The sequence below is a fragment of the Rhea americana genome, unplaced genomic scaffold, assembly GCF_003343005.1.
Source record: "Rhea americana isolate MKP2758 unplaced genomic scaffold, rheAme1 scaffold_252, whole genome shotgun sequence".
NCBI lineage: Eukaryota > Metazoa > Chordata > Aves > Rheiformes > Rheidae > Rhea > Rhea americana.
Window position 1 is genome coordinate 300,288 of NW_028186371.1, and position 24,058 is coordinate 324,345.

The 24,058-nt window shown below is 38.4% G+C and overlaps 2 protein-coding genes across 3 annotated transcripts in view; one reads left to right on the top strand and one right to left on the bottom strand.

Annotated features, from left to right (window-relative positions):
• The window catches only part of CTTNBP2 (cortactin binding protein 2), a 91,256-nt gene extending 80,964 nt beyond the window's left edge, over positions 1–10,292 (top strand). The window contains exons 18-23 of one of the 2 annotated variants that reach the window (XM_085307085.1): positions 1,909–2,114; positions 2,361–2,546; positions 4,353–4,413; positions 5,359–5,491; positions 7,390–7,491; positions 9,936–10,292. In XM_085307085.1, the coding sequence (XP_085163211.1) occupies positions 1,909–2,114; positions 2,361–2,546; positions 4,353–4,413; positions 5,359–5,491; positions 7,390–7,491; positions 9,936–10,181 (934 nt within the window). In that variant the 3' untranslated portion in view covers positions 10,182–10,292. Of the gene's footprint in view, positions 1–1,908; positions 2,115–2,360; positions 2,547–4,352; positions 4,414–5,358; positions 5,492–7,389; positions 7,492–9,935 lie in introns of those variants that run through there. The other variant, XM_085307086.1, reaches the window with a different exon arrangement.
• Positions 10,293–16,175: 5,883 nt separating this feature from the next.
• The window catches only part of CFTR (CF transmembrane conductance regulator), a 96,552-nt gene continuing 88,669 nt past the window's right edge, over positions 16,176–24,058 (bottom strand). The window contains exons 25-27 of the mRNA XM_085307078.1: positions 21,474–21,646; positions 18,759–18,864; positions 16,176–17,305 (exon numbers count right to left, since the gene is read on the bottom strand). Of these exons, the coding sequence (XP_085163204.1) occupies positions 17,099–17,305; positions 18,759–18,864; positions 21,474–21,646 (486 nt within the window). The 3' untranslated portion in view covers positions 16,176–17,098. The remainder of the gene's footprint in view (positions 17,306–18,758; positions 18,865–21,473; positions 21,647–24,058) is intronic.

A 24,058-nucleotide genomic window follows, 5' to 3' on the forward strand; every position in this document is an offset into this window, starting at 1 on the left:
CACAACATACATGGTAGAAGCAGGCAGCTGGGACAGAGGGAGTGAGAGAGAGAATTTTATTTGCATTTCCTTTCCATTTCCTCATTTCCTTTTCATTTCCTCATTTCCTTTTTCAGCTGAAATGAGATGTAAATTGTTTCATGCTGCATGCTGTTTCATGTAGCTTCACAAGTTCTGGAGAATAGATTTTTTTTTTAAGGAGTGGAAGGTGCTATTCTTTTGAAAATATCAGATATATCAAAGAATTCGGGACTTAATCAAGATGTGCAGAAATGAAAAGCAAACGTAGGGCTGAATTTAAATGAAGGGCTGGAATTTTATTAAGAGAGGATGGCATTGTACAGCCATCCTTTCTTACAAGCCCACCAGTGCTGACTATTARATTAGAATGAGCTAAATTAGTATTTGTTATGTTTGCTATGTTTGCTTCTGACCAGTCACATTGGCAATATTGCAGAGTGCCAAAAGCTTGCACAAGCAGAAATCAACAGATAAAGTTGGTAATTCTTTATTAGTAAAATGAAAGCAATTGCTTACTTGGGTAGCTTAACTCAGCAGGCAGAAACAAATTATGTATATAGAGTGGTGTCATAACATCATCCTGAGGAAGCTTCAAGGAATATCTCAAATATGCATTTTATACCTTATTTTATTAACTGTTCTAATTCATGTCCTAAGTAATGCTGGCTGCACAAGCAACTTTTATCAGACTTGTACCTCCACTTTGTTACCAGCTATATATCATAAAACGTTAATCTTATGCTTCATAACTAACCAAAGATATTTATAACAAGTGACTAATGAACTCTAACTTTAAAAGGTCCTATATTTTCTTTTTAACTAGCCAAAAAGTCCCCATAGACTTCTGGATAATAAGGCTTTGTGTATCAACAGACCACCAAAACAGTTCATTTAAGTCAGAAGGACATTTTGGCCTTCTTTGGATGAATTTATGTAATGCTGAAACACAGCATTATAGCCTATAATTTCTTACAGACCTTCTTCAATATAAGCCTTATGACTCTCAGTCTTATTATCTTCTTCCCATAAGGTGTATGGGAGGAGGTGGGGGGAAGATCAGAATTCGGTCTAAAACAGATAATCTCACTATCTGTTATAGTTGTGAGCTCAGTTTCACTCCTGAAACTCCTGACCTTTATCCTTTGAGAACCGTGAGCTGTAACAAATAATATTTATTTGCTAAGATTATTTTTTCACTCCTGTGCTAAAACAATCTAATACTTATAATCTGTGAGAAAAGCAAAAATCCCACAAGAGCCTTGTCTCATTGAATCAAATTTTTGTAATCAGACCCAGTCTCTAAACCAGACAATCTGGAAAATCCTTAGCATCCTGGAAGCACAGTTCACCATAGATCAAATGAACACGAGGAGAGCAAGGCAACTGTATGTATAGAAAGCTCTTCTTCTAAGCTGGATAAATTTGTAAATGGAAGAATACTGGAAAGGGTATGATCATAATCAAATGGCTCCTTTTTTCCATTGTGGCAACAAATAGGCAATGAATGAACATGGAAACCTCTCTGTGCACTGGCAAAGGTGAATGGTTCTTTGTCAGGAACATGCATCTTTCTGAAATATTCTCACTTTTATCCTTAAAATGGAAAGGATGTTTTATAGTCCTTATCTGAAGGAAGGAAAGCATCAGATGATAAACAGTTTTCCAAAGCAATCTGAAAAAAGTTAGGTCAAAAAAATGAGTATTAAAAACAAAAAAGAAAAGAAAACTGCTGTAATGAAATCACTTCCACTCTCAAATAGGGTACAGTAAGTAGTCCAAAATATTTATGCTTCCTGAAAACACAAAATGTGATATGCTACCCTAAACATAAAAATTATAGGTTTGATAGTTTTCCCTGGAGCCAAATGATTTATTTATTTGCCCTAGGTGGATGTCCAAGTTATGGAATGCTGTGATAGCTCCCAGAGTTCAAGAAGCAATACTCTCCAGAGCCTCTGTGAAAAGACCATCTGTACCAGGACAAACAACAGCCAAAAAAGGCCCTAGCCAAGGTCAACAGGCTGTTGTTAAAGCTGCTCTCAGTATCTTGCTAAATAAAGCTGTTCTACATGGCTGTCCTCTTCCCAGAACAGGTAACAGTGAACAGGCTGAGAGGCAAGTAGTTGTATATTGCAGTTGAAGTGAGACTTTAACTGTTTGATACTTAAAAAATAAAATAATAATAATAAAAAAAATCTGGGAAACATAATTTTAGTTATGATAGAAGGTATATGGTTAAAACCATTTATTGTAACTAAACTAAGTAGTTATATGAGCAGTCAAATAAGCAACATTTGCAACAGCCAGTTCTTTTAAACATTGTTCTAATCTTGTTTCAGAGCTAGATAACTATATAGCAGATTTCAAGGGAGGAAATTTCCCTTTATCCATGGTTTCCAGCTACAAAAATTGTGGTAAGAAAAGAGGTGAGAATGCTTCTTGGAGAAAAGTAAGCACAAGTCCTCGCAAAAAGTCAGGCCACTTACCCTCCCAGTCATGGAATAAGCAGGAGACAAATACTGAAGGTAAAGCTTTCTATTTGAATTCTGAAAAAAAGGTATGCTCTTTTTCAAAAAAAGAAGGTGGAGGGTAGGCTGGATAGATATGCATATAAATTATTTTTGTGCCATGAATTTAAAATTCTCAATTAAAACAGCATTTGTTTTTATGTTTGCTGGTAAAACTGTTCACACTTTTTGTAATTATTTCTTTGTGACTGAGGTAGTCTAATTAATTCTTTCTTTGTTTGTGCTAATGCCCTTCCTGTTTGGTAATGGAGTGGGCTGTGGCTGAGATGGTGGGAAATTGAGCAATGGCTTCACCTCATATGACCTGGAACGATGCTCTGTCATTCTTCCCGCTGCTGGAGGAAAGGAAGCTTCATTTCTGTATCGTTTCCCTTCTCCACCCATCAATTCTGCACCTGATTTACAGTACACACAGAAAAATATTCTTTTTACACATGCTTTYTATCTTCATTACACTAATTTTGATGATATAAACCTGGCTAAAATAAATGCATTTGTGCATCTTCACATTATAGACCTCTTGTTCTGTCATTTTAGATAAGCTGAACAGAGTAACTTAGAACTCCTGGAGTGGAAGGAAGATCTTTGAGTTTTAAATTGAAGATTTTTTGTTTTTTACTTTGCAGAAGATAAATTAAAAAATTCTGTGTAGCCAGAACGACTGTAAAGTTTTTAAGAGGCTGCCATGTCATTTTAAGTATGCTGCTTGATGAGAGAATTTAATGTGATTGGGATTATGCATATGCATGAATGTGGCAGTGATATTAGTAGCTGACTCTCTTGAAATACCTTTTCATCTCAAAATCGTAAGCCACTGGCAGTTTAGTACAAAGGAATAATATCTGGATATGTGCAGTAGGAATGCACATTCTTTAAAAGTATATTCTGTCCAGTAATATAATTGAAGAATACCATGTCCACATACTACATCCCACCAGCAGGCTTCCAGTAGACAGAATCAAGTGGGTTATTTTTTGCTTTCAGAAAATGATTAGGAAGAGAGGAGAGTTAGGAAGGTTTAGAGAGACTTTGTTTCTCTTTGTTTGTTTGTTTTAAGGACAGTATGATTCCAGCCACAGTTATATAATATAAAAAAGACTGAAATACCTGATACCTGGTACTTTTTAATGTTAAATTGAGCAATTCATTTCTTCAGCTCTCATTCAGAGTGAAGAGTGCTTTTTCTGGCTTGCAGCTCAAATGTCCCAGTTTAGCTTGCTATTTCTCCATTTGAATTCTCAACAAATCTAATCCTGCTAAGAGGATTTTGAGAACTCAATAGAAACATAACCTGGAGTAGCGTGATTGATACTGTACCTTGTACATAAGGATGCTCTTGGAGTTCTGATAATATCTGGGAATACGACTTATTTGGGGTAAGGTAGTAAAAACCAGAATGGAGAATTTAATTTTAATAGCCTTTCACTTCTGACTATCAGAATCAAATGTTGTTTCTGATTACAAGTATAAATTACCTGATTTTTTAAAATCCTTTCTTGTTGACAATAATTTCTGCTTGAGAAAACCAGCAGGTATAGTTTCAGTGCCATGCTCAGAAACCTCATGTGCTGTTTTCCCCAAGAGAATGAACAACTCTTGTCCCATTTTGCCATTCTAGACATTCCGGATAGCCCTAAAGCTGATCTAAACAGTTTCAAGGGATGTATTCTGATCCTTGGCAATCGCCATTGATATAATTAGCCTGTAAATGTGAACATGTTTTCCATGTTCATCACAGATTTTAGAATGAAGTAATCTGCACATCTGGTAATACACTAAAAAGTCAATGTTCTTTTTGTACAGGTGTAAAATCTAAGACTATGTTGCAACCAAACTGTAACAAAAGAGCTTCTCTCTCCACAAAGTAAGCTTTAATCTCTTATATTTGTAACACTTTGCAAATTGTACTATAAATCAGAACATTATATTGAACAGATGAAGAGTTTATATTGTTAATGTTTTGGCTCCACATCTGAAGAAAAGAATGCTTATTAATTCTTCTTTCTAGGAGAAAATAAAATCTGAGTCCTTTAATATAATTTTAGAATGCATTTCAATAGTTCTGACCTTGCAGCAATGCGTGTTCTTTATGTATCAGAATAGTCATAGACTATTGAGAATATTATGTAAAACTTTTATTTTGCCATGAAAAGCCAACCTTAAGCGCTTTTTTTTTTTTTTTTTTTTTTTTTTTTTTTGCCTGGAGTTATACTTAAAAACCTCCTCTGGCTCTTTAAGCTTACTGAATAGGAATTCAAAATTATATAGTACATGCACTTTAGTCTAAATGATACGGAGTTTCTCTGAGAAGTTTATGAATTAGCCAGAGGGAATTACATTGGAGACTTCGCTTCCAATCTGAAACTTGGATTCYACCATATTCGTAGGCATACATAAAATTCTTTGTGCTTACGGTATGTTTTTTTTTCTTTTTAAATTGAAGTGGTTGGGATGAAATCCAAAAAGGAGATCACAATAAAATTAATTGCTCCATTTAAAAAAGAAGAGCGCTCTCTCTGAATATAGTTAGCAGAAGGATMTTGTGTTTCAGATTTGCTAGGATCTAGAGATCCTAGAATTTTAGAGTAGAGAGACTAATTTGCAGAGAAAGTTTGTTATAACAAATATTTACAATTATTGCTGACAATATATTAGATGTTACTTTCTTTGTTTTAAGTGGTAAAAGTCATTTTCAAGGAATTGGCTTTTTTTCCAGAAATGTATAATATTTATTTTTTAATTCTGTATCATAGCTTAATTTTAATTACTCTTTCTCTTGATTTTGTTTTGTTTTGTTTTGTTTTACTAGATCTTCAGACAATGATCAACTGAAAACGTTAGATCTAGAGCAAAGGCTGTCCCTTGGTTCTGATGATGAAGTAGATCTTGTGCAAGAACTTCAAAGTATGTGTTCCAGCAAATCTGAGCCTGATATAAGCAAGGTAAACAGTTTTTAAATAATTTACATTGTTATCATATGCAGCTGTTTGCTACCTGTTTTAAATAAATGTATAATTTATAAATGCTGCTTGAACTGAAGAAAATTATTAAGTTATTTGGAAATAAGCCGAAGTCAATAAGTAATAAATTATACATTTGAGAGAATGTGTTCTGGTTCATTATGTATTATTTCAAATTACACCTTCGCTTTCTTGTTCTATATAGATTTTTCAGGGAAGGCTGAAATTTATGGATTCATAAATACTAGAGACAATAATTTTCTCTGCGTTATTGTTCCCTGTGTTACCTTTCATATTTTCACTTCTTCCACTGGGAAACTGTTCTGTAATCTTATTGCCTGTTTGCTTTGTTTAATGTAATCCCATTAGTCATCACAGGACTGGCTCAGAGCTTCTCAACTGTGTAGGCAAAATTGAATTTTGCTGCCCCAGGCAAAAAAGAATGGTTTTGCRTGGTTTTTTGTTCATTCTCTTTCTTTTCTTTTTAGTGGCAGAAAGGGTCCTATATGGCGGGGCAGGGGAAGGAGACTAGCAAGAGCCACTAATCTGGGACAAAGTTCTAAACTGGGGTGGGATTTGAGTGGTTATGGGAGGCCTAGCAGAGTAGAAGGTGGAGGCTTGGATCTCTCTCACTTTTCCTTCCACAACCCAAAGCATATTGCCCTCTGTAGTCACAGCTATTTATTCTTTCCTCTTATCACAGCTGATCCATGTCTTCTCAAACCCCAAGCAAGCACTCTTCTCCAGCTATTGTCTGCTTAAGGCTGCCAGGCTATTGTCTGCTTAAGCTGTGCATCAGCTACTCTAGGATCTCCCTAGACAGCAGTTCTTTTAGTTTTGCTTTATGTATTCTGTTTGTTCTTTGAAGTCAATCAAGATTTTATTAAAAAGGTGCTACGTTTTGGAAGATTTTTTAAAAAAACTTTTACTTAAATCTTTTATTAAGTGTTTTTTCTTTCAGTACTTGCAGACCATGAGTCACATGCACAAAAGCTGGCCAACTAATCCTAGTCAGTTAGCAGGGATTTACTGTATCTATCCTTGAAAGAATGGGATGTGTTTTAAAAAATGGTAACTAACTTAAAATTGTGTTTAAAAACCTGTAAAATGTAATTGCTGGGTTGCTGACAATTCAAGGAAACATGGGTTAGATAAGAAAGAGAATAGATGTCACTATCTTTTGTTCAGTTTCCTCATCATGGGTGGAACCATCAATGGTTGGAATTTCTGCTGCTAATTCCCTAGCTGCCTAACAGAGGCTTCTGTAAGGGTGCTGTTGCATGTTATGCTTTATGTGATCTAATTTCAGGCTGCCATCAAAATAAGTACTTTTACTCTCTCTATTTTGCCCTTTCTCTGTATGTTCCTGTTGCCTCTCTTATGTTGGGATTGAGCACTTTTGAAATTGTAGGATGAATCAGATCAGCTTTCCCCAACATAAAACACCTAGTTTTTGGAGATATCACAAAGCTGGTAAGACTAGATCTGCAGTTGTGTGGTCACTAAATTTGATGGAAAATAGGAGGAAAGAAACATGTGGTAAGAGCAGGAGGAGGGAACAGGATCACTTCTTTAGGTGACATTACTGGCATTGGATAATAMTCAGTGTAAACTGCCCTTAAACTCCATTGAATGGTATTGCCCTGGGAATGTATGCTTCCTCTGACAGCAGTCAGTGTTAAATCTGTCTTTCTCTCCTATCTTCCCCACACATACTCATACTCAGAAGTAAAGGAAAGATACATTAATCATTCTTCAGATATTTATGTATTGAACTGTACAAAAATTATGTGTAAATCAAGCCAAGACTCCAAAACTTGGCAAGCTGAAACATGATTTCTTCTGTGAATAATAAAAAATTCACTATTTTCTCATTTTAGATTGCAGATTCTAAGGATGAGCTATTGATGTTCAATAGCTCCCAGAACAATCCTATCTATTCAGCAAGTGACAGTAACTCAAGTGAAACAACATCACAAAAGGTAGGTGAATGGCTTTCAGAGTAGGAACAGGGAATGTATCTAAAGTTTCTCCAAAATCTGAACTCCTGATGGGATCCAAAGAATGAGTGTACCAGTGCCCTGTTTATTCCAAGAATGAGCTGTCATTACGAAGGGAATGATTCTTAGGAAACACTGGATACCCTGTGCCAAGTTTCTTGCATGTATCTCGATGGAAACTAAAGATTTTGTAAACAACGGATGTATTTGCTTCACAGTTTTTATGTTTACATAAAGCCATCTCCCTAGGCTAAATATTGTTAACATTCCTTCAACAATAAAAGTTATTTTCATCAGATTTTTACAGAAAAGAAAGCTCCAAGATGCCCCGTTTCAGCTTTTTTAACAAGTAAAACTACTTAATGTTTGCAAAAGCGCAGAACATTATTTTTTAATTTCTTAGTGAAAAATTGCTTATTTATGTTTTATTTTTGTACCATCTTTTGTCATGATTACCCAGATATATATGACTTCAAACCACTGCTTTCCTTAGGGTTTTTATGTAAGTAGAATTCAGCTGCTCAGACTACAAAGCTCTCTCTCACTGACAGAAATTTTGAAAAGATATGCTATGCTTTTGTAAAGAGGTTTTTCTTCTATAAAAGGAAGTTATATGCACCTTAGGTTTCATTCTTTGTATGCTAATGTAAAAATTACTTTCTCTCTCTCTTCATCTTTTCTCCTTTTCTGTTCTGCTACTCTGGTTTTTGAACAAGAAGAGGGCTTCTGAGTGCGCAGCTCCTCGACCTTTAGCCAACTTGGAGCCTGTTGTCCAAGTTCCCTCAGTAGGTCCTGCGAGCGTTAGAATCCTCTGAAAGGCAATCCAGACACTTTTATCTGACTGTGATAAATTGTTCTCTGGAGGTAGTCCCTCTTTCCCTAACTAGGAAGTAGTCTAGAAAATAGTTTAATTGGGCATATAAGCATTGAAGAGCTAAAGTTGGATGAGATGACTTACTATCCTTAACATATCTTCTCATATTCAGATATTTAAAACATTAGATTATTTTCTGTAATTTTATCTAAAGTCCAGAAAAAATCTCTGCTGAATGGAAACAATTTTAACCTTACAGATCCACAGTTAGATGCACTGCTTTTGAGTGTTTCTCTAAAGACATTAAGCTCAAACATTGCAAATCAGAGCTTTACATAGTAGTGATGTCTGGATAATTTGGTAAGTCACCTGACCTGCCCATTCCTACTATAATTTTCCTAAGGAATTTTTTTCCCTTTCAAATTCCTTCTCACATAGTAAGGCATAACTATATTGACTTTGAAGATAGACAAGCTTAGCTACCTTTGAGTTTTTGAAGAGGTACTGGAATTGGTCAAAAGGTTGTATACAAAATTTAAAAAATGGATTCAGTGCATCTTTACAAGGTGAAATATTGGCTAAAATAAAGGAAATACAACCCTGCTAGCGGTTCTGCTAGCAGGAAAAGAGGTCTAACAGACTGACAAATTTTGTTTCTAGATTTAGTCATTACTTAGTGTGAACAATGTTTTGCAAAGAAGGTCTATGCGTAGAAAGAAAAACCACAATAACTTTAGTCTCAGGCAATTATATGGATGATAAGTCTGTACGGCTGCAAGAACTCTTTGAAAGAGAGGTTAGTATTAGAAAAGCATCTTTCTCCCAAAGTAAGTATAATTATATAGGTAACAGAAACAGACCTAGTAACATATGCCTGGAGAAGAGATCTTATCAGCAGTAACATGAGAAATAACTTAAAATACTTACAGATGTGTTGAGGGGTTTTTTTTTTTTGGTTAAAAAAAAGGATTGTCTGAAAAAGCAGTTTTCAGGCATGTGAAGGAGAAAAGAGGAACAATGAGAAGAGATTAAAAAGACTGTGACTTGTGGCACAAAGGAATAAGTGGAATTAAGGATGTTAACAAATAGACAGTGATGAATAGCTGGGTTTCATGCCACCAAACCTTAAGTCAAGAGCAGCAGCTGATGGTGAAGATGAACATTTTTAACAGAGCTTCCCAAAGAGTGATCTAGATTCTAAACCGACACTAAAAACGACGGTTCTGATTCTCCCAGCTTCACTTTGCTGCATGTGTACAGCGGCATCTCTTGTGAAAGAAGGATATTAGTCACCATCATAAAACGGGCTAGCTCTCCTCTTTCTCCTTGACTGTAAGGAACAGGAAATAACAAAGTGTGTGACTTGGGCACATCAGGGATCTGAATTTGGTGAATATGGTCCAGGTTTTAATAGTGTAGCTTATTAGCATAAATAATTTGAGATCCTGAAACCCAATTTATACAAAGAAGATCTGTAATATATATTAATATGAGTCATTAAACTGCAGGAAACTGTAAATAAAAAGCATTCAGGGGAGAAGGGGCTGTTTGTTTTTCAGGCCTAACTGCAATAATTGCTTATTCAGGAAAAAATGCTTTCTTGTATTCTTAGGATGGAATCCGTCCTCTCAGCAGCAGTCGAACTGTGGAAAGCAGCAACAGTAAATCAAAGACAGAGTTGGGTGTTTCAAGAGTTAAATCTTTTCTTCCTATACCTAGAAGTAAAGTCACCCAGCCTTCTCAGAATACTAAGAAAAGCAGCAGCAGTAATACAAGGCAAATAGAAGCAGATAATAACACAAAAAGAGAGATTTGGAATTTGCACAAAAAAGACCAAGTAGAAAAATCTAATAAGTAAACCTGTCTACCATACAGTTTTCTCAGTGTTCACATAATCACTATTGCAAAGAATCAAGTACTCAAATATGTAAATACTTTTTAAAAATAAACTGTTTGTCTGTAATGTAAAGTGTGTACAGGACCACAGCTTTATTTGTATGTAAATCAGCTGGAAATTTTATTGATTTAAAGTGTAGAAATGGGCAGTTTTTCCACCTTCATAAATTTTTTTCTATTATGAAAATGACTCGTGTTTAAATGATGATATTCAGGGGTATTACTACAGAATTCTGTTTGTGTATATACTGTACATAAATATATTCTATTAAGTTCATGTGTTAAATGGCATTCAGATGAGTTGCACAATCTGTACAGCAATGGCTTAAAGCTAATGTACATGCATTTTAAAGACATGTTTTTATCTTCACTTAATGAAAAACTAATGGGATGTGGCAATAATTAAAATGATTGGAAATGCAGATCAAATACTTTCAGCTACAAGCCATATTAAGTACTTTGATTTCCCAATCATCTGCTTGCTGAATTGTGATTCTGTTTCTCCCAAGCGTCTCTTCATCTAAAATGTCATAAATTTGCATTATACCTCTTACCTTTTAGAAAAGGAAAGAGCTTGAGGAATTAAAATGCAATAAAACAGTTATTTTTTTCTCAGACTCATATTCTTTGATATAATTGGAGAAAATGTGGTCATTTAATAACTAAGTTTTTCATGTATACTATAAAATTTGTATATGTTTTCATTAATAATTTTAAAAAGTATCAGGAAATARTAGTGTTTTACAGGAACGGATTTTGCTGAAAAAGGAATTAGAGCACAAGCTTAACTACATTATTATCCAGAGACCATGTGGTAGCAATAACATGAGTTACTATGTAATTATCAATTTTTATTGTGGATCTAGGATGTAATTGCTGTGAAATGGTATTTGGGTTGCAGGCTTCCACACACCCCCCAACCGCCCCACTACACAGGTAGATCACTTTCCCAGCAGGGAGGCTCCACGTGAAGGGAATATTTCCCCAGTGTCTCCTCACAGTAGCCAGTTACATATTTGCAATCTCAAAGCACGTGGGTCACAGTCACACCGTGTAGATATCTCCTCTGAGAGGCAGAAGAAAAATGAATAATTTTCTTAGATCAGACTTTTTGATGCCTCCCGATGAGTTACCAGGAGAAGGCTTTGAGAGGTATGGACAGTACAGTGGTCATGCCTGCACTTTCCAAAGTAGCATTTTTCTTGAGTTAATTCTGGGAGAGGAAAGGATTACCTAAGTGTATCCTAACACTTCACCTTTATATATAAAGCGGTCATCCCAAAGTCACATCAATAAAATTTTTGTACCTGCACATTGTCCGTCTTTCTGTCTTTCAGTTTGTATGTTTTTGTGTTATCTGTAGATTTAGCATATTAGGTTTTTTTAAATCATTTAATCATTATAGTATATTAGAAAGTACCATTCCTTTCCATAATCACAGTTTTATTAAAACTTCAGTTTYTTACCAGAAAGAGAAATGGTCTCAGCAGTTTTCACCCCTTACATGCTGAAGCAGCGTGACGGCAGCTTGTGCGGGAAGCTCACACGGGCGTTTCCTGGAGAGGGATGTGAAATTGGAAAAGTTTCTTGTAGCTATCACACAAGATGCAACATCAGGATTTGTGATCTGTTGTAAATCAAATTTAAAGAGCTACAAGAAAAGAAAAATCCTGATGAGATTGTAAGCTAAATTTGTTCTGCGTTGGAGAGGCACTGTAGGAATGTCAGACCTCATTTAGATCAAAAGTTAGCAGTGTGTTTCTGTGTGGGAAGATCTTAGGCGCAGTGTCCTAAAGCATGTTTTAGATATATTTTAAGACTCTGTATATTGTCTGTGAGAATCAAGAGTCTTCTGTGCTATACTTTGAGTGAAAAATTTACAGAAGATAGAATAACTTTCATCATCTGTTCATTGTTTGAAAGAAAAGTCTCTCTTGCTAAATTTAGCATTGCCTTTCAATCTTCTCATTATCCTTTCATTTCAGCCTGCTGTCCTAATCCCTCTCCATCTGCATCCTTTACCTGGCTCACTTCTCTCTCCTGGCATTTGTTTGTTGTTCTTTCAGTTCAGCACAATCTGGGAACTTCGTACATCTTTAATCTCACAGTATTGGCAGGTCTCCTGACTGAATCTATCTCCTGTAKTATCTGCCAAGCTCTCTCTCATTAAGCCATAACATCTTCTGGCCTCAAAGGGTGAAAAACATGTAACCCTAATACAGTTTGGATGTGAACATACCGCCCTCCACGGTGCTGTATCGTTTGGATAATGATGGACTGTGCAGAAGCAGGGCAAGGCTCTGTACCTGGATTRAAAGCTTGGCTAAATCTCAGCACTCCTCATACGTAACTCATCGCAATATTAACTGCCCTCCTTTTGGGGTAGTAAAGGGAAAAATCCATTTTCTTCATTCCTCCTTGTCTCTTAAAGGTTTTAGGAGTTGTTCTGTCTATGGTGAACCACACTATTTCTTCACAATACCCTTGGTGGCCCCTTGCTGGCCCCTTGCTTCGTGCTAACTCTGGCCGCAGTGATGCAGAAGGGGAAGGTGTTCAAAGCATACTTAAGAGCCGTTAGAAGTATGAAGTAGGCTGTTCTTCAGAAACTGGAAGTCAAAGTGACTATCAGGGCAGAAGGGAGTGGGTTTGTGCCGGGCTATAGCGAAGGCAGGCTCAGCAAAGGTGGCCGTTTGCTTTTGCATACAGTTAAGATACCAGAGAAAAGGACTTTTAACTGCCAAGTTTTTAGAGGGACAAGAGGAAGTCCCAAATAGAGGAACTACTTTCCCAGTCTCAGTGATAGCCTCGCCACTGTTGGATGAATATTAGCTCCAAAAGGAATTGGGATATGGTCCCATTTCCAATACTCAATTCTGCACAGGGTCTGTTGTTCTTTAGGAGAAAAGAAAGTACCATAACGGACAGGTCCCATTTCTGGCTCGTTCCAGCTGCGGAGATAAGACCTGTGCCAAGCTCACAGGCTAATCAGAGACAGAGGTGCTGACTGTAGGCCCCAGAGACACGCTGGCCTTCGTTTTTATCCAAGATGTTAAAAAGCTTTGGGGAAAGGAAACRAAGCAAACCCATTCATTAATTAAAGCTTTGGTCACAAGGACAAAAAGGAACCTGCTGAGAAAGTAACAGGCAGGATTTAAGACACATCTTAAATCTCCAATTGAATTGACAAGGGTTACATTTTGAGATTAAATCTTGGTAAAAAAATACATAGTGGTAATACTGTTTTTCCTAAGAAATTTGTTATTGGAAAATATGAGGGTTTTTAAAAGAAATGCGTTACTCTGTTGTCTTGCATGTTGCTTGATTTGCAAGAATTTTAGGCAGCATTTAATAGTCCCTCACTAGACAATTGTATGCAGAGTTATAAATTGCTTTTTCAAAGCTGAACAGTTAGTGTTAAATCACAGCCACATAATGGTAGAGCTAAAATACCAGATCCATACCAGACATAGGGAAAGAAGTATTATCAGAAAGYTTTTTAGACACACGGAGCACAGAGTAAATAAAGTAGTAACTAAAATGCAACAWATTATAGTTCTGAATTGATCTCTTAAAAAATGCTAACTCAGAATTAATCCTAATGTGAGGAAATGTTTTAAAAGGTACCCTTTCCAAGAACTGCTACATTTAAATAATAACTAATCCCATTTTTTTTAGTAGGGCYGAAATCAAGATGAGGCCCCAGGGAGGGAGGGTGGAAATGCGGCGTGCGTGCTCCCAGTCGGCAGCTCCAGCGTGGGGTAACAGGTTGCACTGTGGGGAAACGGGAGAGGTGGAACTTACAGAGAAACTCTGGAAATAGATATTTCATGCATAAAATACTAAAACTGATTAAGACACCAGCTAAGCAACTGTGAAAGCAAAATTGTTTTTTGGAATAGCGGTTTGTTTGAGCCCTCGGTATATACTCAGTAATTCCTGCAGTGTTTGCATTAGTTGCTTGCTAATGATGATTATCAAGCTCCATTGCCTAGTTTTTTTATTATAGAAAGATTTACGAAGATTGACAAATGTGTGCAGTTCAACTTTGTTTAGGCTGATCTTGCCCGGCCATTTCTGTCCCAAGGGCTACTTAGGGCTGCATGAGCAGTTTGGGCCCCTTTTCCTTTCCCTCCATGCTTAAGGAGAGCTGCAGATCCTATGCAAGATAATTTCACTGTTCTAGTCTTTTTTGGCTCCTTCCCAGTAGGCTGTAAATCTTCATATGTAGTACTCAGCTTAGAGTGGACATGCTCTTTTCTTTGGCAATACATCTCCCTCCCTCTCCCCTTAAAGCAGTACAGGTACATGTTTTTAATAAGAAAATGTTTGTGAGGGGCTTGTTCTTTTCTACATCTGATTGCTTTACCAAATGCATGTCTAGCACATTTAAAAAGAAAAATCTTCTTTAAATAATGCTCAGCCTGTGTTTATGAAGTTCACTATTGTTTGTTCTTTTCTTCCAATATACTTGGGATGGATTTGTGCTTTCTTCCCCCTCCTATGCTCCATTTTCCACCAGAACAGTGTGTGCAACTTTCCAACTTAGCTTCAAGCAAATAGCCCCAGGAGCTGTTGCCCAGCTGATAACAAGTACCAGACCAATTCCTCGCGAACGTGGCGTGCTCTTCCCGACCTTTGCTGGAAGCAGATGGTTTCCTCCTCCTCATTATAGAGGCTGGTACTGAGGTACCTACTGTTCCCATCTGAGCTCAAAGTAGTTTTAGCAGTTATTTTGGATTGAAAAAAACAGGACAGTCTCCTCCTGTCTTTCCAAAGAAAGAAGAAATTCAGCAGCATCTTATCTAGGGTCTTTGAGAAAACCAGAAAGGTGGTGGCAGCAGGAACTAGAAGCTTGTAGAAGAGCGGTGGCCTAAAGCTGCTCAGACAGGAGTGCTGGGCACCCAGTGCTACTGGGGGCAGGGGGAGGAGGAGTTGGCTGATTTTTTTCCCCCTCTTCACTCAGTTTAAGGGTTCTCCCTGAGTGACTGGCTGTATCAGCAACTCCTGCCATCTCCCCTCTACGTCGTGCATCTGTTGTTCCTTACCTCTTCCTTTCTTAAAATGTCCTTTCCTCTTCTCAGACCAACCTGTCACCTCCTCACAAACTCTATTTTAAAACGGCAAGCAAAAATTAACGCCCCTGCCTGGGCATGCTTTGAGGTGCCCGCTGATTTTGGTGACGCAGCGCTTTCCTTCTCCTCGGTCCCTGCCCTCCCGCGAACCCACGCAGCGCTGTCCCCGTGAGCAGAGGGACAGGTGACCAGTTGGGGGGGCGGGGGGGAAGGCTGGGATGTGGCAGCGATGCTGCTTCATGAGGCAGTTGGCTTCTGGTTGCTGCAACGGCCAAGCCGCGCTCCGGGGCAGCGAGAGGGAGCGGCAGAATCGAGAGCGGAGGGCGCCGAGGCCGCCCAGCGGGCGAGGGGCGTCTCTTAACGGAGCTACCGAGCCCGGTCGCGCAGGCCCGACGCTGGGCGCATTACACGGGGGTTGCGGGGGGGGGGGGGGGGCCGAGGCGGAGCGGGCACCCGGGGGGCGGCTCCGCGCCGCGCCGCGCCGGCGGCTCCGCGCCGCAGCGCCCCCTGGTGCCGCGCGAGGGCGCAGAAACGGCGCCCGCGGCAGCAGCGCGGTGACGCCGCTGCGCCTCCAGCCTGCGCGGGCTGCGGCGTGTCACACGGGCGCCTTTACCTTTTTATTTCTGTATTTTTCTCTGTATTTAAAGACCACTCGAGGAGGTCTGCATCACTGGGATATTTAGTGCACAAAGACACCGCCGGACGGCGCACAGCCTAACTCTGGGGCTGCCCTTGTTGAGGCGAGCTGTATTTATAATGTGACATCAAAGGCTAACGGCAAAAAACAATACAATCCAAATATAAAACTTTTTGTACAAATATATTTTTTCCTCATAGTACATAATCACTCTTAAAATACATCATTTTCTTCATGAATGTTTGCAACAATATTAAAATAAATAAAATATCCTAGAGAAAGTTCAGTTTCATCATAAAACTGCAAAACAGAAAAGTATAAAATCGATTCCATTATTAAAGTCTACTTCAGAGAGGTTTTTTCCCTTTCTTTTTTTCAGGCCAGAGTAAAAAGCATGTAAAAGTGCCAGGCCTAAATACGTAGAATATTAGAGTTCCTCTGCTAGGAGTCCTATTTTTTTAACTAAATGCTGATGTTCGCCTGCACTCCTCTTGCTGTGAGCGCATGCAGGGTCTCCTAGCCTCTGAGAGGAAATACCTTTTCTCCCTTAACTGTGGAGATGTGACAGATGCTGCCTAGCTTGCAAGCCAATATCCTCTCTTCCTTCATTAGCACCTGCACACATGGAGCAATGTGCTATTATGCAAGGGCATTTGAAATTATAGTTGCTTCATGAAAAACAAAAAGGGGAAGTATTCTGTGCGTGTTGCTGATGTTTTCCCTTAATCTGTTTGCAGGAAGTGAAACTAAAGAAGCATTTTACATTTTGATTTTTGTATCTTCCACCCAGTTTGATTATTTTTCTAACATTTCTCCCACTGTCTGGACCTCACTCTCACATACACTTTACCAAAAGTTACCTGAAATGATCATGTTGGTGTACACAGGTTACTACTTCTGCTTGCCATCTAGTTTGTACCAAATTAGAGCAACTTTTAAAAGGAAGCCTGGTTTTACCATTAAAAGTGGTAAATCTTCAAAGATATGTAATAACTTGCACATAAGTAACCATGGAAGGGAAGTAATTCCCAGACGAACTCGTCATGAGCCGCAGTGAATACCTTCTGCAAGGTTAAATTTGTGCATGGCTCCAGCAAGTTCAGAAGTGCTGGTCACATCATCATGGGCCACTGCTGACAACTCACTCCAAAAAAAAAGAAAGTCCAAGTCTCACAGTCTTGTTTCCTGCACTTCTTCCTCCGTCTCCTCCTGCAAGGCAGTGATTTTGGGTCTAGGTTTGCGTTTGCTGGAGTTTCTGCGGTGTATCGGGAATAGCTTAAGGCGATCAGCATGGCTGATAGCTTGCCTGAAAGAACTCTTTTCATTCAACAGCTTCTGAATCGACTCATACTGCCTCACTTTATTGTCTTCGATTACCTAAACAAACATTCACTCCGTTAGACCAGTAAGGGTAATGATGACAGAATTCAGCTAATAAACTTAGCAAACAGAGTAGGAAAGAGATAACACAGAGCACTTCAACGTTTTATAACGGGAAAGTGCATTTTACAGTTAGAAATTTCTAAATACAATCAGAACAGCAGATGTCAAAATATCAACATGTGGAGTAGGTGCCTATTGCTCAAGTTACAAAATGCAATTGGGTTTTTTGGTTTTTCTTTGTGACTTGTTTTTAATTCTCGAATGGTTTGGTTGAAGTCTCCAGCTAGGTAGTATTTCCCTGACATTGCTAAGACTGCCTTAATAATATAGCAACTATCTCAGGGTGGGATGAGCAAGTGTTAACTACAGGGTTATTAAAATAGAGATACATAACAAGAAGAGCCATAAAGGCTGTCAGCAAGGTGCCAGGCCTTCTTTGCTTCTTTCTTGCCAAACCAGGAAGAGTTGGCTCTCCTGTGTTTGAAAAAGATGACCTATTTGCCCTGTAGAGCTGTGCCAGACTCGCTCGTCAGGAAGAAGGTAAGTGAAAAATCATATTCCTTAGGTGGCATTGCAATGCCAGCTAATCTCTGGTGGGTGTACAGGTCTGACAGGAGAGAGCTTTTAGCAGCTCTGCTTCTACTGGCTGGAGGGTGGAAATCCTCTTGCTCACATATGCTGTGTTCCTGCTCTGCCAATAGTCATAAACAGCCCAGGATTTGGCATGTAGGCAAAGGCTGAAATTAGGCACTTAGAGGAGTAACATATTCAAAGGGATGTATAACTTGCTTATACATCCTCTCTAACAAAAAATCAAGAGGATACAGAGGAAGAAACCTATTTTTTAAGAACAATTACATGACCAGGCAGTTTTCCTTTATTAACAATTCTTATATCACAAAAGAAATACTCCAAGCCCAAAGTGTCTTGTCACTTTGATTAAACTAGAAGGGAATATTCAGTTATCAAGAAGATCAAAGCTTCTGCCCAACAGTAATTTCCTCAGGGATCCCCTCTTCCCCATATATCCTCCTGTCGATCAAGAATAAGTACTGACACTTCTGCCCTTACAGTAGTAAATATTGTGATATGCTGGGATTTTTCTGGAGTTCTTTAGCCAATCAACAAAATAGGCACCTCTATCAGGAGTTAGCTAATCTCGTCATCTAAACTGTCTTTCTAGCTAAAAGAGCAACTGCTGCTCTTCTGGAATGTGATCCAGTGCATCTGAAGGTAGATGTCTGTGACAGCTTGCACAAGAGAGCACATCAGAGCCTGTTGCTCTTGTGCAGTAATGTGATGCTGCTCAGCTGAATAAATCACCTCCGTTGTGATTTAGGAGCAGTGGACTTCATTAACCCAGCCTTTGGGATGGTTACTTGCTGGGTTTGCACAACTCATCAWATGTAGTGAAATAACATTACATTAGATTATGAGAAACACTCACCAAAAATCGCTGACACTCCAGCATTGCTTCTAGCCTGTGTTCTGAGAGTATTACTGTGCAGTCTGCAAACGCATGCTTCAGTGTTTTCCTAATCACCTGGGAAGTTCTGAAAGGCAAGAAATTGTTAGCATTTTGACTGCAATGTACATGCTGGTAGAGCTTATAAAGTTAATTATGGTATTTATTACCCTAGCTGCATGTGGTGAAGCTCACATGCATGCATACCTGCACATAATATGGTTCTGCAGTGTTACATCACGCTGCAGTTTCTGCTGTGAAGGCACATATCACCTGTAAAACTAAGGCTGTAACTAATCTTATCTGATCCTGCATGCTCAGTTACTAAAATACATCTCTTTTAGTAAGTATGCTATACAATATTGTCATTCTTTGACATAATTTACATTTTTGCCTTTTAGCTAGAGATGAGACAGCTCAGATACTGCCAAATGAGAGTTAGACTTCAGATCTGATTCTCTGTTGAGAATTTCGTGTAATTCTATTGCTTCAAGAGCTGGATCCTTGAGGAAACTAAATAAATAGTGCAGGTTTCATAGTCAAACCTTTAGATGAGTAATTCTGTGATTGATATCACTGATACAAGAACTCTTTGTCTAAGTTTGGATCTTTGAATTAGCAGCATTTAGTAAACTCTATTTCATCGTGATTTAAACTAATGAGAAGAGTCTGGTTGTCTTTGGAAATATGCTGCCATTTTCCTCACATCCAAAAAATACAAGGGCTCAGGACTTATTTGGCATAGTGGAAAAATCAGAACTGGAAACAAAATACCCTGAAAGCCAACTAAAGACAAACATACTGTCTTCCTAACTGGTCCTTCCTGTGCCTAATCCTTGCCACAATATTTTGTTCTCAGCAAGAAAATTACATATTGCGCACTGACATAGCACAGCCACTTCAGGCTTTTGTTGGAAAGTGAACTGTAAAGAGCTTTGGTAACAGGTCATTCCCTTTCAACGTATTTGCCTTCACGATTCTTTTAACTTTTTTTTCCCTTAATGACTGTGATCAAAGGCTCAATAGTAAAATTGCAACAAATTTCTTTGTAATTTTCCATTTCCAGAAAATACGGTCAGCAGTGCTATCTACACAAATTGTGACTGTCTGGGTTATCCAAGTTATTACAGTTATGGTCACAGATACCCTTGAAGACTCCATTTTACCACTRTAGTTCTAGTAGATGGGTCATTATCTGACTTATCACTATCTGATAGTATCACTTTTGACTTATTTAGGGCTCTGATCATTTATTTAGCAAGCAATGAGAATCAAGAAATATCTAGAAAATAATCTGCAGTTTTCATTTCATTTTTCTTCAAGGGACAGATTGATCTTTCAGGTTCAGACAAATCTTTCTGTGAGACTCCATCTCTCTAATCTTCAGTTTTTGATGCACACCTGAAGAAAAGTGAAGTATTTTTGAGAAGCACCTTTCAGTGAGTAAYCATCTCCACAGAAGTAAAACAGCTTAAGTCTCATATGCTTCTTCCACCTCTCAAATGCAGCTGCTATTGTCAGTTGGTTGAGATTATTTTTATTTCAACCCAGGAAAACATCATACCACACTTATTTGCACTCTGTGTGTGTATATATATGTACACACACACACATAAACATATATATGTATGTGTGTGTGTGTGTGTATATATATATATATATATATATAGGTAATATAAACTGGACAAATTCACAAAGGTTTTCTTTTTAAATCCCTTCTGTCTGACTTAGCAAACACTTAGCCAAGCACTGTAGTTTCATTTTAGTTGTGCAAAAGTTTCAAGCACTTGAAGTGAGTCTATTTGCAGCTCACTTAAAAGACCCATCTTGCTACTGCAGTATCATTTCTTTGCTCCCTTTTGCATTGACTGTTGAATTCACTTGCTATGATCATCTTAGTCTGAACATAAACTTTGGGGGATAGCATCTCTCTCCCCGCTATGTTTAATGTTTATAAGGTACCGATCATCCTGGGGTAATAGCCATTATGTTACATTTTAATGGTAATATATTAGCAAGGAATAACGTGTTGTAAGAGGCACTCAGTAGAGATCAAGAAATACCCCCTGTCTGAAACCCTGTTGGGTTTTGGACTTGCTTTATGGCCGTGGAAACTCACTAGAGTTCAATTCAGAGCCTACGGACTGGTATCCAGCAGTATCAGTTTGGCTCTCTGTTAGTATTTTGTTCATGACAAGCTGACTTGTGGCACGGAGCGCGCACCCACACAGAGAAACAGGACCCGGCGGCTTACCCAGGCCTTGAACCTGGCAGTGTTTGAACAGCAGAGGCTAACTGCTACCTGTTCAGGCTTTTCCTTGAAACAGCTCAGCACGGCTAGACTGGGTAACAGCACCTGTCCCTGCATCTCTCCGTGTCTCTCTGCATCGCTTTTCCTCTCCGCGTGTCGCTCTGTTCCTCTCACACACTCCTGCCAGAGGAGCTGCGCCAGCACAGACAGATTGTTGTTCATAGCTCAGCAAGGAGTTGCTAAGCTTCCAGGAACAGGCTCCTGGCTAAGCGTGTCCTGAGCAGGAGTATTTTATGCATGCCCTTTTATCAAGGTCTGTTTCTGACACTGAAATCAGGCTAAATGAAGGACCAGACAAATGACAAAAAGTCTCTTTAGGTGGTGCTGCCGTACTGATTTTCTTATTTCATATTGAAGGACAGTACAAATGAATGAAGGGAACATACACAGGGTCCAGGTGAGCACTTGGTTCATCAAGCAGCAAAATTTTAGCTTTGCTGAGAACTGATCGAGCAAGGCACATCAGCTGTTTGTGCCCATGACTGAGGACACAACCTCCATCCACAAGAACGAAATCAAGCTGGCCTGGAAATTGTTCAATTACAGACTTCAGCCCAACCTGCAGGAAAGAAATGGCAAAGGAAAATCTGTGAGGTAAGGTTATTGCTGACTGTGGGTATGACAACCATTGCCTTCAACTTCCTTGCCTTTTGTTTCTGACAATGAATAGAAAATAAACTGATAAAAATGAAAATCTCTCCTATAAACTTAATACAAGCCASTAGCTGGATGATGTGAAAAGTACTGAACATTATATATAKATAGATAGATAGCAKGCTGGCATTTATGGAAGTTAAGAGTTAATACTTCCATTTGTCCCTTACAGTGAGTTTGGGCATTTCGACTAACACATTGTGAGTTAGCAGTCTAAGGAAAAGCAATATATCTGAAATTTTTATCCGCAGTGATGTGTGTCATTGGTAACATTAAGGAAGGAGGTTCTGAAAGGAAATCAGGCTTCTTTGGTTATGAGGAGTGTAAAAAGAATCAAACAAAATTCACATGCTACATTACAGCAATGGAGAAAAAAAACCCATGTCACCGCGGCAGTTGGCTCTATGGCTCCAAGACCATTTCCATCCGCTCTTTTTGCTGCCTCAAATGTTCTGTGTTCTTCGTTCACACTAATGGCATCACAGGATTCTCTCTAACACTGATGACAAAAGTGTTTCGAGAGGTGCCTGTGAGAGCAATCTGCTTCACTCAATCCAGCATGAGAAGTTTTCTGACTGTTTTTTTCAATGCTCCTKTTGCTCTCAGGAATTTTGTACACCTCAAAACAATGCTATGCATCTTCTGCATGTCCAGACTGACTGTGATACTTGGCCTAGTCAGCAGTGTTCACAGATAAATGTCTGTAAAATATGAGAACTAGGAAACATTTGTGATTTGCATTGCTCCAAAATACACTATAAAAAAGCAATACAATCCCAATGGTTTTTGAAGAGCCCTCTTTGGATTTTTGAATTACTAYGTGTTATCTGCAATTCATTTCATCCCAGGGCAAAAATTTCATATGCCTCCTTGTATTTCCTTTTTACATGGAAACTGTATTAAACTGTGGTGTCTGGGTACAGGTTTTGCATTTCTGAAGAGTTCATGCTTTTATTTTTAAGCAAATGAAAGYCACTTCTTTGTTCCTTACTCCTCTTTTAAACGTACCTTGTACCTTTTAGTAAAATTTTGCATATAATAGCTGGAAAAGGTGCTTTCTTCTTAAAACTAAGCGTGGTCTGTCTGATGCTGAGTGGTCATGGCTGAGTGCGGGAGTAAAATTTATCCTCAAAAGCTGGCACAAGCCTGACATTCAGRTACTGAAATATTGAGGTACCACAAAAGTGGTCTGACATTTGTTCACACCTTGCTTTCTGCAGCTGATTGCAAGGAAAGTTAAAAAGTGATAGTGATCTCAGCAGTACCCTCCAAACCCTCAGCAGCAAATGTGGATCAAGGGTAAGGTGAAAATTAACATTCTTTCTGTGCCGGACTCTCAAAGTTACACCGGTTCATTGTCTCTAATGAGCCAGATTTCAAGCACATTAACTTTGTAAACAATCAAATCACTCCTACTATAAAGTATTACAGTTCTTTTTCTTTCCTATTTGTTTTGTACTTACCAAATGAACAACTACGCATTGCAGTTTTCTAAGAGAGATTTATCAAACTCCTTAATAATAAACACTTTCCCCACTGTTAGCTCTTTAACATCCCAGGCTTGATTCACACCCTGAAGGAAAACAGTCTACCAAAATAAGAAATAGAACTTATCTTTTTTCAAAAAAGGGAAGGCTAGGCCACATTCATTTTTTTCCTCCATCTCTGCAATTCAGAGCAGCACCAAGCACTCTCTTGTCTCTGCCAGAACCTGCTGAAAAGCTTCTATCACGACATTTAACTAAAAATGTCATAGTGCTTCTATTTTACAGTAAATTACTCGCAGAGAGTGTCTACTTTCTTTTTCTTCAAGCATAGAGAAGAGATTGTACAAGAGTCATAGAGAGAGCAGAGACAGAGTTAACCTCCTGGATGTGAAACAGTAAGTCCTGTACTTAAAAGCATTTTACGATATTTGAGATTTGCTATAAACAAGAAAAATGGCACAAATTCACTGTTGAGTCTATATTAATTGGGTCATCTGTATTTTAGAAAGAGACATCTGATTTTTAGGATATAGCACTCTCCTTCCCTTAAATCTCTTTGCCTTTTCTTTGTATATTGTTTATACCTATGTAATATATTAAACTCTACCAGAGCCAATAGGTGGCATCTTACAACCATAATGCATGGATTTTGTCTCACATCAAAACAGACTGTAAAATCTTGGGGCCCGTGAAAACAAAATGTTACTAAAACCCCAACATTAAACTAGAACGAAAAGCCCCCTTCAGGTTTATAAGATTTAATATGCCATGATGCTTATTATTCCATCAAAGAGGCATCTGCCTGTGACATTAACTGTACATAAGCCTGA